This window comes from Enhydra lutris, unplaced genomic scaffold (genome assembly GCF_002288905.1).
Source record: "Enhydra lutris kenyoni isolate GAN:26980312 unplaced genomic scaffold, ASM228890v2 scaffoldscaffold7, whole genome shotgun sequence".
Taxonomy (NCBI): Eukaryota; Metazoa; Chordata; class Mammalia; order Carnivora; family Mustelidae; genus Enhydra; species Enhydra lutris.
Window position 1 is genome coordinate 9,610,750 of NW_019154091.1, and position 13,731 is coordinate 9,624,480.

General features: G+C 37.8%; 1 protein-coding gene across 1 annotated transcript in view; it reads left to right on the top strand.

The window, feature by feature from the left end:
• Positions 1 to 13,731, top strand: part of LOC111142275 (centrosomal protein 83) — a 143,346-nt gene that overhangs the window by 124,496 nt on the left and 5,119 nt on the right. Inside the window, exon 14 of the mRNA XM_022495327.1 lies at positions 8,539 to 8,642. Coding sequence (XP_022351035.1) covers positions 8,539 to 8,642 — 104 coding nt within the window. The remainder of the gene's footprint in view (positions 1 to 8,538; positions 8,643 to 13,731) is intronic.

Consider the following 13,731-nt stretch of genomic DNA (forward strand, 5'->3'; position numbering starts at 1 on the left):
AACAGGTTTATTTCTAAATTTTATGTTCCAAGTTGGTTTTTCAGAGCCAACATGTGTTTTCCTACAGTGGTTTTCATTGATCAAGTTTCTAGACTAGCCCATATAAGTCTTACTTAACTCATTCTGCACTTAAATTACAGGGTGATTAGGTCTGTTTCAAAGGTGTAACATCCTTCTTGTGATTAAAATGTTTTTTTGTGGGGCGCCTGGGTGGCTCAGTGGGTTAAGCCGCTGCCTTCGGCTCAGGTCATGATCTCAGGGTCCTGGGATCGAGTCCCGCATCGGGCTCTCTGCTCAGCAGGGAGCCTGCTTCCCTCTCTCTCTCTCTCTCTCTGCCTGCCTCTCTGTCTACTTGTGATCTCTGTCAAATAAATAAATAAAATCTTTAAAAAAAATAATAATAAAATAAAATATTTTTTTGTTTCCAAGTCAGAAATGTAGGAGCAAGTATCTCCTTGCCCCAGAGGAGAGAGTAGGCCCCATAGCTTCTGAAACAGCCATAATAGTTACCACAGCTGTGATCTTTTTTAAGTTTCACTTTTGCGAACATATTTGCTTCATAACCTAAAATCTTTGTTTTATTGGAAATAGTTCAGAGCGTCATGGAAATAATGTAATCAGATGATTAATCTAAGTCAGTGGTTTACAACTTCTTTTCTACTGCAGCAAACCCAAGGAATGTAGCATGGCCCCCTCAGTAACTGTGACTCATGGTGCAGTGATTCAGCACTTATTTCCAACAAGATTTGGTGCATGTGTATGGAGGTGCGGGGTGGGGAGTAGCATTAAAAAAATCCCATAAATGATGTAATATGCCTCCATTTGATAAGTTCCATTAGTAAGGCCATTTGTTTTGGGGAGGTAAGAAGGTCTGAGATGAGACGAAGGCCCTTCTAGGCATAGGCACACCAGTATCTTAATGTCTGTATATTTATTGGAAAGGTTAGCTCTTCGTATTTGCATAAGGGAGGAGAACTGTATATCATTTACATATAATGAATCTGGACACCAAAGACACAGTTCCTAGTCACCCATTTATGGTTATTGGATCTAATCGCCAAAGAGTCCTAATAGCTGGAGTGACAATAGGAGTCTACTAGTCATCGCTTCCCCACTTTCTTGGTTTCTGAATATTGCTTTTTCTCTTCCCATAATGCCCGAAGTAGTATAACATTGAGATTAGAAAACAGCATTTACTATCTGGGAATTCTCAGTGTTTTATACTCAAATATAAATACTGTCTTTATTTTTCCTCCTGTGTCTATCATTTATTTTTCTTTCTTTCGGGTGTAAGTACTGAGTACTTATGGGTATTGATGGGATTTCAGTGAAGTGTTTTATGCTCGGGATGATCTTAGAAATTTTACTTATGGTTTCTTGTACTGTTTGAAGCTTAGAAGCATGTAAAGCCAGATTTTAGCCAAAAATCTGTAGAAATGATAAGAGCTGATTTTATCTTTCACAGAGAAATGTTTCTGTTAAGGTTTTAGAAGTAAGTATTCTAGAGATCAGATTCTAATTACTACTGAGGTTAGTTTGGGTTGACTTCTTTTGGAGCAAAAGTGACATCCAGTGGTGAGAGAGATTACCAACTAATTGTAGGTATACTAGAAAGAGGGGAAGAGCTGATAATTTAAGAAACCTGGCAAAGTAACCTTTCATCAATATTGTGATGTGGGGTGAATTTTTTTTTCTACTGAAATACCTGCCAAATGATGGGTGTGAACATAGGCAATATCCGTATCATTTTTTAAAATGTGATCTGTGGTTTATGATTTTAAGTCATAGGAATTTGTTAAGTTCAATTCAGCGAATAATTATGATCCAGAGCTGTCTCACCTTATGGGACACTTCTTTAGAGGCTTATAACTTTAAAGTGGAAAAATAGACAATATATGTGACATAGAAATACTATAAAAAGTCTTTGAGTATGTATAATTTTAGGGCTGGGGGATTTTAGCATTCAGATAATTTTTACAGATTAGGAAACTGAAGCGGTAGGTAGCCAAGATTACTTGACTAGTAAGATTCAGTGCCATGACTAAAATTTACATTTTTCTCTTCTTAATCCTGTGTTCTTTCTGTGCTTTTACTCTTTCAATTTCCCAATTTCTTTGATTTTAAATACTTAACTGCTTTTTTCTTCATTGTACCCACATGAGTCTTATTTCTTGTAGTAGAATAATCACTACAAAGTTAATTTCTTTAATTCAAACTCTTTCCTGTTCAAGTTAAAGATAATGCTTCTATATGAAAGTTTTGGCTGTGAGATTACATAAATATAATTCTTAAGAACTTTTTAAGTTCTTTAGATGACAAAAATCATAACTTTTTTATGCAGTAAGACTTAAAACAAGTCACAAAATATTAACTATAGGGCAGAAATCATAATCCTTTAGAGTTGCTTTTCTGTGAGTGATTATTATAACTGGGGAGTAGCAGCTTCATTTTTCCCCCAAAGCTAGAAAAATGGCTCACTGTCATCTGAGTATATCTATTTACAACTCCTATGCACAAAGCTTATGTCATTTCTGTTAAGTGTTTTTAGGTAAAGTCTTTGTGTAATGATATTTTGCTGTATTGATTTGTTTGGAAAAACTTGACTGGGTATCTTGAGTTGGAACGCCTTTCTGTGACTATTGGCTTCTGTGTATGTTTTTCTCTATACATTGTTGAAGTATAAGTATGAAGAGAGATCTCTTGGTCTGAGCACAATGGGTTGTACTTTTCCTTTTGAGGCACTTGAGATGACAGCTTGTTATTTTTACTCTAAGGTATATTTCTCTGAAATTATTCTTGATTAGATTGTTATTATGAATGTTTTTTGGGGAAAAAATGAACTGTAGTCTTGAAGTTGTAAAATACCTGTTGAATATGTTGTGTGGCCTAACATTTTATTAATACTCTTAGGGGAAAATAGAAGCCATGATTAATTCCTGCGTTTGATGACCACATAATCTAGCTGGAGAAAGAAGATAACATGCAATACCTAAAGAATACTAATAGTCACTCCCTGGTGATCTGTATGGATGCTGAAGTTTGAGACCAGTGTCAGGGAGAAGGAAGCCTGAAGACAGGGAGACCAGTTAGGAAGCTATTTTAATACAGTGAGGCAAGAAGTATGGAATTTGGGCTTGTGATATAGGAATAAAAGTGAAAAGTGACTGTTTAGAATTATTTTGGAAAGTTATAGGATATGGTGCTAAATAAGAAAGAAAAATATGAAGTGTTGTACCTGTGAGAGGATGTAAATGGAGTTGTCCTGATGGAGTGAAGAACACATGTCAGCTGAGGAGTAGAAAGAGAAGATATGTTCCATTAAATGCATGTCAGATCTGGAGTGATCACAGCGCATCCCCGTACTCATGTCCCAGCATCTTCAGTCAGGGTGCCGTGTAAGTAGCTAGAAATATTGGAATGGAAAGCATGGAGATCAGTAATTCAGATTAGAGATTAAGAATTAGACCCTTGAGATTTTGGAGATGATTGAAGAATAAAATGACTAAGAATTAAGTTGACTTAGAAAGAGGAGCTAGATTTAGTAGAGAAATGGTCTTGGAGGTAGAAGCTATGATATGGTGTTGTAGAAGTCACAGGAAAAAAAAGGTATCAAAGATAAATTGTCATTTAGCATGATTACTGAAAAGAGTTCATTGAATTTGGCAATAAGATGGTAAAAGAGGAATCCTAGGTTTGTGTTCTTTTGATTTTTCTATTGTTCCTTTGTGTCGAATAATACTTTTAACACTAAGACATCCGCTTGACAATCCTTTGATTGTATTGGACCACTAAAGTCAAAATTAAAATCATTCCTTACAGCCAGTTTCCCCTCTGAACTCTCATTTCTTTGAGGTAGAATGTTATTCTTCCTATCACTTAGGCTTCAAACCTTTGATTCATCCTCAGGGCTCCCTTCCCCCCCAGATCTAGTCACGGTATTGGTTTCCAAGGGGTGCTGTAACAAATTACTGCAAACTTTGTGGCTTAAAACATCAGAAGGTATTATTTCATAGTCCTAGAGGTCAGAAGTCCAGAATCAAGATGCCTGCAGGGCCATACTCCCTCTAAGGCTGGATCTGTTCCACACTTCTCGCCTAGCTTCTGGTGGTTGCTAGCAATCCCTGAGTTTTCCTTGGCTTGTAGGCATATCATTTCATTCTGTCCCTCTGTCTTCATCTGGTGTTCTTCCTGTGTGTCTTGTGGAGTTTACAGTACTTTTAGAGTATGAAAGATGTAAATCAAAGATGACAACTATTCATTGTTGGTCTATGAATAACAAAAGACACTTCTGTCACTCAGGAAATTCCAATGATTTTAGGAGGTTTCTACCAGGACAAAGACCAAATAAATTTCTTTCTGTATAATGGTCACATTCTGAGGTTCTCAGTGGACATGAATATTAGGGAACACTGCTCAACCCAGTACAGTTATCAGGCTTACAAATTCTTCCTTTATAATGTGTTTGCATTTTTCCCCCTCCTCACCTCATTTTCTTTTATTCCTGTTGCTAACATCCTAGCTCAGGATCTATCCACTACCAGATTTCTCTGTATTAATTTAACCAATTTACTCAACAAATTTATTGAGTACCTACTTAATGTATCTGGTAGTTTTGTTCACTGGAATACAGAAGTAAAGACTGTGCTGGGGAGCTTACATTGTATTGGGTGGGTGACAGATTAAAGAAGCACATATTTGTCTGGTGGAGATGTGTGCTAAGAGGAAAACTAAGGGGGATAGAAGGGGCTCTTTATTTATTTATTTTTAAGATTTTATTTATTTATTTGACAGAGATCACAAGTAGGCAGAGAGTCAGGCAGAGAGAGAGGAGGGGAAGCAGGCTCCTTGCTGAGCAGAGAGCCCGATTCGGGGCTCGATCCCAGGACCCTGGGATCATGACCTGAGCCGAAGGCAGAGTCTTTAACCCACTGAGCCACCCAGGCGCCCCAGAAGGGGCTCTTTAAATAGGTGGTCAGGGAAGACTTTTTGATAAGGTAACATTTGAGCAGGGACCTGAAGGAAAGGATGGAAGATGCTGTGTTCTATATGTAGGAGAACAGTATTCCAGACAGAATAGCAAGTAAAAGAGAGAAGCAGGAGTCCACTTGGTATGCTGAAGAAATGCAGAGGGACAGCTAGGTAGCTGGAACGGAGAGAAGTAGTAGGAGGCCAGGTGATATTTTTATTCTTTGGTTTTTATTCTAAATGTGATAGGAACACACTGGAGAGGTCTAAATTAAAAAAATAATCTGCAGTGTATTTTAGAAGACTCTCTGGCTGTTGTGTAGAGGGACAAATAGTGGAGTGGTAGTCAGTTTCTGTATATATTTTAAAGGTGGAGTTTGCCGTAGTTGTAGAGCATGAAATATGTAAAGCAAAGATGACCAAGATGCTGGGCTTGAGCACTTAGTTAAAATAGACTTGCTACTTACTGACATGGGAAAGACTTTAGAAAGAATGGGTTTTTGCAGTAAAATAAAGATCCTTCTTTGGGACATGTTAGCTCTTGGAGATACCCAATAGACTTCCACGTGGAGATGTTCAGTAGTCTGGTGGATCCATGAATCGGTAATTCAGGAAGGAAGACTAGACTAGAAATAAAGACTTGGGAGTCCACATCACATAAATGGTATTGAAAGCAAAGGGATTGAATGAGGTCAACTAGAAAGAAAAGGAAGATTAAGAAGAGAACGGGTCTGAGGATTGAGCTTTGAGGAATGCCGAAGTTGAGAAGTTGAGAAGAAAAGGAGGAGACAGAGAAGGAGTGGCCAGTATGGTAGGAGAACCAAGAAGATACTAGGTGCCAAGTGAAGAAAAGTGCTTCAAGAAAGATCGACTCTATCAAATGATGTTGAGAGTAAGATGATACAATAGCAATATGAAGACTAGGGATTCATTTGGCTATGCAGTGACTGTTGTTGGCCTTGTCAGGAGTAGTTGCCAGACTGAAGTTGCAGATAGAGTTTGTCTAAGGAATTTCATTACAAAAAGTAGAGAACTGGGATGGTAGCTAGGGAGGGTTGTGAGTTCAAAGAATTTCTTTAAAGGGAGGGGTGAATTATAGAATGATTCCACAGCAAGGGGAAAATCAGTAATGCAGGAGAAAGGGGGCAGTTGCAGGAATGATATCCTTTAGTAGCAATTCAGAGGTGGAAGGCATAGGAACATGGTGTATCTATTATAACTGGGAAAGAGGCAAAATATATGATTATAAATTTCGGGTAAATTGATAGATGTGTGGAATTTTTCTCCTGATGGGCAATTTTCTAAGTGGAAAAAGATTCCACGTCTTTAGCTCAGACTCTGAAGAATGCAGGTGTTGTATACCTGGGAGAGACAAGAAGTTGTAAAAGAATATAAGAGTTTGGAAGAGTGACTGGATTGGGGAATTAGGAGGAGTGTCAGGTAGCATAGCACATAGTTGTGTGTGTTTGCCAACTGTGTCCAGTTGTGTAGGTCCAGACAGTAGAGCATTGTATTTAATAAAGATCCAAGTTTTTCCAGGTGAGTTTGAAGAAGAGGGAAACTTGGGTCAAGGTAACGAGGGTATCTGCAAAGAAATGATTATAATGAGGGGGTCTAAGGCCTTCACTGGGTCTTTTAATCAGCTCATCAACCAGTGCTTTTATTGCATTCTGGCTCATTTCCTGGCACCTGGCAAGTGCTCAGTAAATGATTGGTTGTTTTACAATGATGAGGATGGGGACAGCATTGTCCTGAACCCTGGCTTCAAGCTTTATCTCCAGATTTTCCTCTTAAGAGGCAAACTTCAAAGTCTATCTCATACACTGACGCCATATCAGACTTCTTAAAACAATGTCTTTTACTTATCAGTCCCTTGCTGGAGACGCTTCAGGCAAATCCACATCCCCATTGTACTACAGATTCTCCCTAATTAGTTTCTTATCCTTTCTAGAAAGCCCTTTCTCAAGATTTGGTACTTATAGACTGGAATTCCCTTCAGAAATCCCTATATTTTGTATTGTATAGTTAATATAGGGCCCAGTTAAGCATGTACTCTGTGTGTGTGTTTGTGTGTGTGTGTGCTTAAGATTTGATGATAAAATAAATTTTGTATTATAGTTTAAATGAACAATAAAAATGGAGAAATATGACTATTTGGAGATATAATGGAGAAGTTTTAAGACGTTTTAAGATTGCAGATTTATACAATAATACCATGATGAAGTATTAAGCATTTTCATCTTTAAAATGTCTGCTACTAGTTGAACTAAAATTCCTAAAAGCCTATGCTTTTGATAATGACCTATTTCTGTGGATCAGCTCTCCACATAAAAACTAGAAGAACTGGACAAAGTATTTAAGAAAAAATACCTCCATGGAGGGCAGCAAAGAATTAGGAGGCCAAGATCCTGGAGAGGTAGGAAACTGAGAGAGATGAGCATGGCATATGAGGTTGCTTTTCCCTTAGAGGAAACTAGACCAGGTAGATACATTAAACTATGTGATATTCATAAGTACAGGACAGTATGTCGCAATGAACAGTTACTGTAAGCAACAACACCAATACACCTCACAATCCGGAGAGAAAAAAGCCATTTGTAAAAGAATTTCAGAAAGACTATGATTCTGTTCATATGAAGTTCAAAAATCAGCAAAACTATGCTATAACTTTGGAAGTAAATTAGTTGGTTGCCTTTTCAGAGGACTAAAGGGAGTAGAGATTGAAAGGAGGAGGGGTTGGGGCACTTCTCATATGGCAGTGCTCCCGGCCTGTGAGGTAAGAGAGTCAGCATTTGTTTTGTGCTTTTACATTTTGCTTTATATTTATGTTCTGTGCATTTTTCTATAAGCCTGATATACTTCAGTGAAAGAGTTACAAAACAAATACTTGAAAGGCCTATAGCTACTAAATGAGTTGCAACATTTATACATATTTTTCTATAAAAAACAAAAACAACCTCTTTATAAAAATGAAAAAGTAATTACCTTTGTTTTTATACCACTTTGGCATTATACCCTGATTTTTCCATACTAGAAAATTTTTCCTTTGTACACTTTTAATGTTTTTCTTTTTAATATTTAGAAGGGCATACTTTCAAACTGAGATGCATCCGTAATCTCCCTTAGCTTTCTGGTCCTTTATTGCTTTGGTAGAAATTTATCAATTGTAAGCATGCTTTTAATTTTAAATTTTTGGTTCTTTTATAAAACACATATCTTTTGGAAAAGTAAAGAGCTTGTGATTCCTTATCTGGTGACAGGTAAGCTCATTAGTAAAATTTGACTCCTTCCTTTTTTAGATATTTTATTTGCAGCAATGTAGTTATTGATACACATTTTCTGGTTTGGCATTCACAACAGTTCTGTTCGTCACAATGAGAATCTGAGGTACATCTGTGGCTCAATATCTTTGCATTTTTCAATAAGAATCATATCTACTAATCTTTCCTGCTAGTATTCACTGAAAATACTTATCTCTAAGGAAAATTTCTTTTGTTGAGTGAAATATTCTCGCTGTATTTTGTTCAAAGAGGAGATTTTGTATTAATGTACTTGCTCATATTTTTTTTCTAGAGAAAATCTCTTCATGAAAACAAATTGAAGAGACTACAAGAGAAAGTAGAAGTGTTAGAGGCAAAGAGAGAAGAATTAGAAACGGAAAATCAGGTGTTAAATAGGTAACTGTTTGTATAAATACATATCCCATGTAGTGACTTTGACATTATAGAACTTTGATACTGAGTGTAACACACTTTTTTTTCTTTTTAAAATGTACTTTCTTTGTTTTCTCTGTAATACACTTGTTTTCTTTTATGTTTGAAAGAATTCTAAAACTGTTCGTTGTGCTCCTAATTCATTTCCTTATTATTTTTTTTTAAGATTTATTTATTTATTTGAGAGAGAGAGAGAGAGCATGAGAGGGGAGAAGGTCAGAGGGAGAAGCAGACTCCCAATGGAGCTGGGAGCCTGATGTGGGACTCAATCCCGGGACTCTGGGATCATGACCTGAGTCGAAGGCAGTCGCCCAACCAATTGAGCCACACAGGCGCCCCCTTATTATTTTTTGTTTTTTGGTTGAATGTTCCTTCAAACCAAAAGGTCTTTAACATATGCCAGGCATTTGTGTTATGGTTGGGACTGACAGGAAATGTCCCTGGCTTTGGTAGCCAGGAGTGGTGTGAGTTCTTGCTACTGAGACAAAAGAGTTGTAGCATTGCATAGTTCCAAAAATGTGGCTGGAATTTTGAATCAAGATTTTTGATTTCTTGTTGTAGAAAAATATTACTGGCCCAAAGCTTCAGATTTTTTGTTTACATACAAACACAGCTAATAATCTGCATGATGAGCATGTTTGAGCAGAGATGATTTGCCGTATTAACATATGGTAATGGCCTTGTTGACCCTTTTGATTCAAGGTAATACAAACTTTTCAAATTCAGCTAATTTCAGTGATAGCCTTCAGCACAACGCAGTGTCAGACTCTTCTGTAATGGAAATTGCCTAAAATATCAAGCAGTGATGTTTTGTAATGTGCACCTGTCTTCCTTGGGTGTAATTATTACCAAAATGTGAAAGTTGTTTTTTTAGAACACCTATAGACTGTGGAATTCATGCCTCTTCTTTTTCCTTTCCTTTCTTTTCCTTTCCCTTTCTTTCTTTCCCTCCTTCCCTCTCTCCCTCCCCCTCTTTCTTTCTTTCTTTCTTTCTTTCTTTCTTTCTTTCTTTCTTTCTTTCTTTCAGATGGTAAAAGAGGAATCCTAGGTTTGTGTTCTTTTGATTTTTCTATTGTTCCTTTGTGTCGAATAATACTTTTAACACTAAGACATCCGCTTGACAATCCTTTGATTGTATTGGACCACTAAAGTCAAAATTAAAATCATTCCTTACAGCCAGTTTCCCCTCTGAACTCTCATTTCTTTGAGGTAGAATGTTATTCTTCCTATCACTTAGGCTTCAAACCTTTGATTCATCCTCAGGGCTCCCTTCCCCCCCAGATCTAGTCACGGTATTGGTTTCCAAGGGGTGCTGTAACAAATTACTGCAAACTTTGTGGCTTAAAACATCAGAAGGTATTATTTCATAGTCCTAGAGGTCAGAAGTCCAGAATCAAGATGCCTGCAGGGCCATACTCCCTCTAAGGCTGGATCTGTTCCACACTTCTCGCCTAGCTTCTGGTGGTTGCTAGCAATCCCTGAGTTTTCCTTGGCTTGTAGGCATATCATTTCATTCTGTCCCTCTGTCTTCATCTGGTGTTCTTCCTGTGTGTCTTGTGGAGTTTACAGTACTTTTAGAGTATGAAAGATGTAAATCAAAGATGACAACTATTCATTGTTGGTCTATGAATAACAAAAGACACTTCTGTCACTCAGGAAATTCCAATGATTTTAGGAGGTTTCTACCAGGACAAAGACCAAATAAATTTCTTTCTGTATAATGGTCACATTCTGAGGTTCTCAGTGGACATGAATATTAGGGAACACTGCTCAACCCAGTACAGTTATCAGGCTTACAAATTCTTCCTTTATAATGTGTTTGCATTTTTCCCCCTCCTCACCTCATTTTCTTTTATTCCTGTTGCTAACATCCTAGCTCAGGATCTATCCACTACCAGATTTCTCTGTATTAATTTAACCAATTTACTCAACAAATTTATTGAGTACCTACTTAATGTATCTGGTAGTTTTGTTCACTGGAATACAGAAGTAAAGACTGTGCTGGGGAGCTTACATTGTATTGGGTGGGTGACAGATTAAAGAAGCACATATTTGTCTGGTGGAGATGTGTGCTAAGAGGAAAACTAAGGGGGATAGAAGGGGCTCTTTATTTATTTATTTTTAAGATTTTATTTATTTATTTGACAGAGATCACAAGTAGGCAGAGAGTCAGGCAGAGAGAGAGGAGGGGAAGCAGGCTCCTTGCTGAGCAGAGAGCCCGATTCGGGGCTCGATCCCAGGACCCTGGGATCATGACCTGAGCCGAAGGCAGAGTCTTTAACCCACTGAGCCACCCAGGCGCCCCAGAAGGGGCTCTTTAAATAGGTGGTCAGGGAAGACTTTTTGATAAGGTAACATTTGAGCAGGGACCTGAAGGAAAGGATGGAAGATGCTGTGTTCTATATGTAGGAGAACAGTATTCCAGACAGAATAGCAAGTAAAAGAGAGAAGCAGGAGTCCACTTGGTATGCTGAAGAAATGCAGAGGGACAGCTAGGTAGCTGGAACGGAGAGAAGTAGTAGGAGGCCAGGTGATATTTTTATTCTTTGGTTTTTATTCTAAATGTGATAGGAACACACTGGAGAGGTCTAAATTAAAAAAATAATCTGCAGTGTATTTTAGAAGACTCTCTGGCTGTTGTGTAGAGGGACAAATAGTGGAGTGGTAGTCAGTTTCTGTATATATTTTAAAGGTGGAGTTTGCCGTAGTTGTAGAGCATGAAATATGTAAAGCAAAGATGACCAAGATGCTGGGCTTGAGCACTTAGTTAAAATAGACTTGCTACTTACTGACATGGGAAAGACTTTAGAAAGAATGGGTTTTTGCAGTAAAATAAAGATCCTTCTTTGGGACATGTTAGCTCTTGGAGATACCCAATAGACTTCCACGTGGAGATGTTCAGTAGTCTGGTGGATCCATGAATCGGTAATTCAGGAAGGAAGACTAGACTAGAAATAAAGACTTGGGAGTCCACATCACATAAATGGTATTGAAAGCAAAGGGATTGAATGAGGTCAACTAGAAAGAAAAGGAAGATTAAGAAGAGAACGGGTCTGAGGATTGAGCTTTGAGGAATGCCGAAGTTGAGAAGTTGAGAAGAAAAGGAGGAGACAGAGAAGGAGTGGCCAGTATGGTAGGAGAACCAAGAAGATACTAGGTGCCAAGTGAAGAAAAGTGCTTCAAGAAAGATCGACTCTATCAAATGATGTTGAGAGTAAGATGATACAATAGCAATATGAAGACTAGGGATTCATTTGGCTATGCAGTGACTGTTGTTGGCCTTGTCAGGAGTAGTTGCCAGACTGAAGTTGCAGATAGAGTTTGTCTAAGGAATTTCATTACAAAAAGTAGAGAACTGGGATGGTAGCTAGGGAGGGTTGTGAGTTCAAAGAATTTCTTTAAAGGGAGGGGTGAATTATAGAATGATTCCACAGCAAGGGGAAAATCAGTAATGCAGGAGAAAGGGGGCAGTTGCAGGAATGATATCCTTTAGTAGCAATTCAGAGGTGGAAGGCATAGGAACATGGTGTATCTATTATAACTGGGAAAGAGGCAAAATATATGATTATAAATTTCGGGTAAATTGATAGATGTGTGGAATTTTTCTCCTGATGGGCAATTTTCTAAGTGGAAAAAGATTCCACGTCTTTAGCTCAGACTCTGAAGAATGCAGGTGTTGTATACCTGGGAGAGACAAGAAGTTGTAAAAGAATATAAGAGTTTGGAAGAGTGACTGGATTGGGGAATTAGGAGGAGTGTCAGGTAGCATAGCACATAGTTGTGTGTGTTTGCCAACTGTGTCCAGTTGTGTAGGTCCAGACAGTAGAGCATTGTATTTAATAAAGATCCAAGTTTTTCCAGGTGAGTTTGAAGAAGAGGGAAACTTGGGTCAAGGTAACGAGGGTATCTGCAAAGAAATGATTATAATGAGGGGGTCTAAGGCCTTCACTGGGTCTTTTAATCAGCTCATCAACCAGTGCTTTTATTGCATTCTGGCTCATTTCCTGGCACCTGGCAAGTGCTCAGTAAATGATTGGTTGTTTTACAATGATGAGGATGGGGACAGCATTGTCCTGAACCCTGGCTTCAAGCTTTATCTCCAGATTTTCCTCTTAAGAGGCAAACTTCAAAGTCTATCTCATACACTGACGCCATATCAGACTTCTTAAAACAATGTCTTTTACTTATCAGTCCCTTGCTGGAGACGCTTCAGGCAAATCCACATCCCCATTGTACTACAGATTCTCCCTAATTAGTTTCTTATCCTTTCTAGAAAGCCCTTTCTCAAGATTTGGTACTTATAGACTGGAATTCCCTTCAGAAATCCCTATATTTTGTATTGTATAGTTAATATAGGGCCCAGTTAAGCATGTACTCTGTGTGTGTGTTTGTGTGTGTGTGTGCTTAAGATTTGATGATAAAATAAATTTTGTATTATAGTTTAAATGAACAATAAAAATGGAGAAATATGACTATTTGGAGATATAATGGAGAAGTTTTAAGACGTTTTAAGATTGCAGATTTATACAATAATACCATGATGAAGTATTAAGCATTTTCATCTTTAAAATGTCTGCTACTAGTTGAACTAAAATTCCTAAAAGCCTATGCTTTTGATAATGACCTATTTCTGTGGATCAGCTCTCCACATAAAAACTAGAAGAACTGGACAAAGTATTTAAGAAAAAATACCTCCATGGAGGGCAGCAAAGAATTAGGAGGCCAAGATCCTGGAGAGGTAGGAAACTGAGAGAGATGAGCATGGCATATGAGGTTGCTTTTCCCTTAGAGGAAACTAGACCAGGTAGATACATTAAACTATGTGATATTCATAAGTACAGGACAGTATGTCGCAATGAACAGTTACTGTAAGCAACAACACCAATACACCTCACAATCCGGAGAGAAAAAAGCCATTTGTAAAAGAATTTCAGAAAGACTATGATTCTGTTCATATGAAGTTCAAAAATCAGCAAAACTATGCTATAACTTTGGAAGTAAATTAGTTGGTTGCCTTTTCAGAGGACTAAAGGGAGTAGAGATTGAAAGGAGG